The sequence below is a fragment of the Eufriesea mexicana genome, unplaced genomic scaffold (assembly GCF_001483705.2).
Source record: "Eufriesea mexicana isolate 0111107269 unplaced genomic scaffold, ASM148370v2 scaffold2087, whole genome shotgun sequence".
Lineage (NCBI taxonomy): Eukaryota > Metazoa > Arthropoda > Insecta > Hymenoptera > Apidae > Eufriesea > Eufriesea mexicana.
Genome location: NW_016910162.1, coordinates 1,191,181 through 1,197,335, shown reverse-complemented (window position 1 = coordinate 1,197,335; position 6,155 = coordinate 1,191,181). Strand labels below are relative to the sequence as shown.

The following is a 6,155-nucleotide window of genomic DNA, read 5'->3' as shown; positions in this document are numbered from 1 at the left end:
AATATAATATTTTATATTACGATATATAATATGTAAAATGTGTATTTCGTAATATTATAGAATATTAAAATACTATACAGTATAAAAATAATTTATATACGATAAATATATCGCTAGTAGATTAATTGTTTAGGTTTGTGTTTCATATGCTTATGTCTCGTATGAATCGAGACTAACGATAACGCGTTCAATTATTATCGTATTGCCTATAATATACCAGTAATGATAAATCAAATCGATTTCAGCCTATGTAGCTTACTACCTGCTGATCCTGTCTTGAAAACCATTGAAATAATTTATAACTACGCATTACCATTAGTTATTAATTTTTCTTCCTCACGATGCACGTTATAACCGATTAAAACGGTAATTATGAATTCGCTATAATAAGCAAGTAGTACAAAATGCAGCAAGAAATCGTGAAGAAAAAGATTAAAAGAAAATCTCGTTGCAATAATGTCACCAACTGATGATTCTAAATAGAAGATAAAACAGAGCTGCGTGTATATGTAAAAGCTGTATTTTAGTATACGTATATTTCAAAATGTCAGATAACTCGATTGAAACGAAGCAAGCATGGTAGTAATATAATCGATGAAAATAAAATGGACACCGCGCCAAACGCGTTAATTTATAAAATTAAATACACCAACTTCTAAATTGCAAAATATATTAGAAACATAAATTCATTGTTACATAGTATTTAAACTAGCTTTAGAAATATTTTATATTCAGATTTATGTAAAAAACAAAAATCATTGGTATATTTTATACGAAAATTTTATGATCAAGAGCAAATTAAAACCGTCCGTATAGTCAAAGCAGTGTCTAAGAACATAAAAATATAGATGGAATGTGTGTATAGTAGCAGAGAAGAAATAAAATAAACTTGAAACTTCCTGGAGATAGCGCTACTCTCCACGCGATGTGACTTTGAACCACGTGTATTTCTACGAAAGTGCAAAGCGAAGCAAAGTACCCAAGAGTCATGTTTAAGAACACGTTTTTGTAACAGTACATCTCACGGCCACCGTGCATCGTAATTGTACGCAATCGGCAATATCATTATGCTTGCTCCGATTTAAAAACTAATTGGTAAGGAAACATTATTGGAATCGATTAATAGACGCACTTTTTCACTGCACACAAACATACGACTGTATGTCGTATCGAATTTATAAGTAACGGTGATAAGATATTCTTTGAAAACTTTTTATGGAATCACCAAAACTCATGTCAGATTTAATAGCCGTTTTACGAGGTAGGTAAACGAATAAATCGATCAAGTTTATATCTGATAACAGTACTCTTCGATTTATAGGAATTTCGATATAATGAAATTCGATTTCATTGAATTGTCGACATTTAAAATAAGGAAGTAATCAAGATGGCAAGAAAGGCCGCGAAAGTGCGTTGCACCTCGAGCAGAGATAAACAAAGGAACTGAAGGCGCGATCGAGGCGGTTATATAGTTACGAATCGACGTACCTTTCGAAGAAACGAAAACGAGGAAAGTTACGATGAAGAAGCTGCTCCTTGCCAATAGGATTCCGCGTCGAGAGGACCGGATCGACTTTCACGATCAACGCGAAATTCCTTTCTGCTTGCTTTCTTGATGTTCTCTCTGACAGTTTTCGTATCGCGGGTGTGCGATCGACCGTGCACGATCTGTACAGGGTCGTTTTCGCGGCTGTTCGAATTTCGAAATTCGAGACGCGCCAATTCTCGCAACACGAAGGCGAGAAGAAGAAGGAAAATACCGAATAAGAAAGCATCGACGCCTCTTATGGCGCGACGAAACGCTCTCACAGCAATCTGCTGGATAACTGACGAGCCGTATCGCGCCCGTTTCTCACCACTCGAACTGCGACACCTGGCGCCCTGAACTTTGAAACACTTCTAATACCGAATCTGTAAAAACAATGAACCAGCTGTCACCGACATGTCGAAATGATTACAATTTTATGACTGCTTCGTTATTGAAATCTTTTGGAATTATTAATGTTATGTATTTATTGAAGACTGATTCTATTTTCCAAATAAGTTTTATTCGTACTTTCAGAAAGTTTAAGTTTTGCGAAGCGTACTAAATACCCACCTTATAAACTATGCTTTTGTGTATAGGATGCACTTACATTTGACATGAACCATAAACTCGGCGAGAACTGGTGTATCGTTATTCGATTATACTCCTTTTTTTTACTTTATGTAAGTAAGATAATATAATTTATAATTTTATATTTATTTTATATGATTTTTTTTTAATAATTTAAAATTACAGGATAAATGACGTGGAAAATTTATTTTTGAAATTTAATAATCAATTTTATTTAAAGTTGTAAAACTTTGGCAATGAATGTTTTAAGTTCTAGTACTGCATTTTGCAGTAAAAGAGATGCTACATAACGATGACATAAGTTTGCACTTTGCTTTACGATGAGGTACGTTACAAACTGTTATATAACTACATAGTTACTAGACTGTAGCATGAGAATTAAGTTGTCTGAACAACTTTGCAAATAAACTGTCTAGGCTATAGGAAATTCGACGTAAAAATTAAACTACGTTATCACGTAGCATTAAAACTAAAATGATGAATTGTCGATAATTCCGTTTTCACTTGATCGACTTGCAATCAAAGTATATATCATAATTAAAAACATATACTATTAACAATTATACTTCAACAATGCAATTATAAGTATAATCGTTTGAAAATTTTTTACTAGCAGTATACAAAATTTGTGAATATAAAGATTTTTATGTATTTATAAAAAATAAATTATTGTTATTTTTGGTAAATTCGATAAACATTTAATTCAAATGAAATTTAATTATCTTAGAAAAATTAACTTCTATTACTTTAGCGATAGTTAAAAAATTTTTAGTAAATCTATTCAATTTATAAATCTAAACTATATTTAATATTTGAATTCTCAAGTAAATGTCGCAAAATCTACATTAATGACATTGATTGTGTATATTTTATAATATTTTAAGATATTTGTGCAACAATATATTGCATTTATATTTTATTTCTATTTTCTTAATATTATTTCTCTATCTATTGATTTTGTTACAGTGTATAAACACATATGCCTGCATATAGTTATTAAATTATTTAAAAATACTCATAAATAAATATAAAATGAAAATTTAAAGAGACAATATAATTGGTATAGTACGCTGTAGATGTCGACACCAACGTGTGTTTTCTTTAACGAGACTATCAAACGCAGCAAATGACATTCGAGAATCGAAAAAGAAAGTTTGATTCGAGTGTTTGTATTCTTTCCCAGAATATTGTTATCAGTACTTTACATACTTTTCTTTGTAAATTGTTTATCTCATTTTCTCGACCCAATATCACGCAACATGTATCTATAAATGTTATTGTTTCACATTGCGGTGCATCAAGCCGATAACGTACAATAAGTAGCGTCGTTTACGTTTCTTTTACAGCTGATTCTATGTTTGATGATGATTGTTCGATTTAATAAATCGATATTTATGCAAATAAACCGGAAATTTATCTGTGTTATTAATTAAGGTGAATTGCATTCCTCTGGTTTATTAAAAGTTTAAATAACCGAAATGGAAGCGGCAGGTCAAAATCAGGTACAAAATATCTCGAACAATATTGATGGTTCTGAAAATAAAGGAAGGTAAGATTATATTACATATTTCTCCTAATTAGTAAATTTTCCAGTATTATGGAAATTCATATAATAGGTAGTACATTAATTATTTTGTTAGTATTATGATATACTTTGTATTATGAATTTATATGTTAAATAATATTTATAATTAGTAAATATAAACATATTTTTATTTCCTTGTAGTAATGAAACTTATTTTTTTCTAGTTGTTTGTTACTCCGATATGCTAGTCAAAATTCTTTGGACGAAAGTTCACAAAAACATATACCCCGTGAAGGTGGAAAAGATAAACCACCATATAGAAATCATCATCATACAAATCGGGCATTTGATGTTATTAATGAAATGCGAAAGTAAGGAAGACAAAGTTGTTTATTATATTATGTATATTTTTTGTAATTTTAAGTTGAAAACTATGTGATAAACATCCAGTAAAGAGAGAATTATATCAGAGTCTCTTTTTGGATTATGTATATCTATTTTTATTTAACTTTGGAAATGCAATGTAATGTGATTATTTGTTAGGAAAAATTTATTGTGCGACGTAATTCTGGTGGCAGATGGAGGCTTAGAAGTTCCTGCCCACAAAATGGTTTTGGCTGCTTGTAGTCCTTATTTTTATGCTATGTTCACAAGTTTTGAGGAACGAGATCAGGAAAGGATAACATTGCAAGGCGTAGATTATTCTGCACTTGAATTACTAGTGGATTACGTATATTCTGCAGAGGTTCATGTAACTGAAGATAATGTACAAGTATTATTACCAGCTGCAAACCTTTTACAATTAACTGATGTCCGTGATGCATGTTGCGACTTTTTACAAGCTCAGTTACATCCATCAAATTGTTTAGGAATTCGTGCATTTGCTGACCTCCATAGTTGTTTAGAATTATTATCACATGCAGACAGTTATATTGAACAACATTTTTCGTAAGATACTAAAACATTTCAATTTATATATAGCCTAAACATTTGATATTTTAATTGGAATGGTTTTATTATATGTACAGGGAAGTAGTTGATGGTGAAGAATTTTTAACATTAGCACCACAGCAAGTAGGTAAATTAATTTGCAGTGACCGCTTAATGGTCTCTTCAGAAGAAAAAGTGTTTGAATGTGTAATATCATGGGTACATCATGATTTGGAAGAAAGACAAACTCATTTAGCACAATTAATGGAACACGTACGGTTACCATTGTTGTCACAGGAATATTTAGTACAACGTGTTGAAGAAGAACCTCTTTTAAAAGCAAATTTGCAATGTAATTAATAAAATGTGTATCATACATGGACATATAGCAGATTTTTGTTGTAATAACTTAATGTAACAAAATTAAATAGTTCATATTTTTAAATTATGCAGGTAAAGACTTTTTGATCGAAGCTTTGAAGTATCACCTACTTAAAGGAGAGCAAAAATCATTGTTCAAAACACCTCGTACAAAACCTAGGCAACCAAGAAGTTTACCAAAAGTGTTATTAGTGGTTGGAGGACAAGCTCCAAAAGCAATTAGAAGTGTAGAATGTTACGATTTTAAAGAAGAAAAGTGGTATCAGGTATCTGAATTACCTACGCGTCGTTGTAGAGCTGGTAAATAACATATTTTACATAAAATTTAAAATTCACGATAATTTCTTATGAATCATTACGTAATTTTTAACATATAGGTTTATCCGTCCTTGGTGGTCGCGTATATGCCGTTGGAGGATTTAATGGATCTCTTAGGGTACGAACAGTAGATATTTATGATGCAGCCACAGATCAGTGGTCACCTTGTCCAGAAATGGAAGCAAGAAGATCAACACTTGGTGTAGCAGTCCTTGGAAATTGCATATATGCTGTACATAGTTTATTTTTTTTTTTTTTCACATATACATATACATTACGTTATAAGTATTATTTTGTATATATGCCCTCTTTTATACATATAGTATATTTACTTTCATATATATGCATATAACATTTTTAAATCATTTTGTTAATATTTTTTGATTATGTTAATTATATGTTTTAAAAAAATAGGTTGGTGGATTTGATGGATCGACTGGTCTTAATTCTGCCGAAGTCTACGATCCAAGAACGCACGAATGGAGGTTAATTGCACCAATGTCAATACGTAGAAGTAGTGTTGGCGTAGGTGTTGTTAAAGGATTACTATATGCAGTAAGTTCAATGATATAACTTATAATATGATTTAACTTAATTTTTATAACATTATAATTAACAATAAGCTTAATAATATAATGATATATTAAATTATTGAAAATTTATTTTAAACATTTAAAATTGTATTGTATAAAAAATTGTATTTTTGTAGGTTGGTGGTTATGATGGAATATCTAGACAATGCCTATCCAGTGTTGAATGTTATAATCCAGAAAAAGATCAATGGAAACCAGTACCTGATATGGCTACACGTCGTAGTGGTGCTGGTGTTGGTGTTTTAGATGGAATTTTATATGCTGTAGGAGGTCATGATGGTCCATTGGTTAG

General features: G+C 30.8%; 1 protein-coding gene across 1 annotated transcript in view; it reads left to right on the top strand.

Annotated features, from left to right (window-relative positions):
• The first annotated feature begins 3,243 nt into the window (after positions 1-3,243).
• The window catches only part of kel (kelch protein), a 3,789-nt gene continuing 877 nt past the window's right edge, over positions 3,244-6,155 (top strand). Inside the window, exons 1-8 of the mRNA XM_017902981.1 lie at positions 3,244-3,665; positions 3,866-4,012; positions 4,185-4,589; positions 4,670-4,923; positions 5,025-5,252; positions 5,330-5,502; positions 5,685-5,825; positions 5,980-6,152. Coding sequence (XP_017758470.1) covers positions 3,595-3,665; positions 3,866-4,012; positions 4,185-4,589; positions 4,670-4,923; positions 5,025-5,252; positions 5,330-5,502; positions 5,685-5,825; positions 5,980-6,152 — 1,592 coding nt within the window. The 5' untranslated portion in view covers positions 3,244-3,594. The remainder of the gene's footprint in view (positions 3,666-3,865; positions 4,013-4,184; positions 4,590-4,669; positions 4,924-5,024; positions 5,253-5,329; positions 5,503-5,684; positions 5,826-5,979; positions 6,153-6,155) is intronic.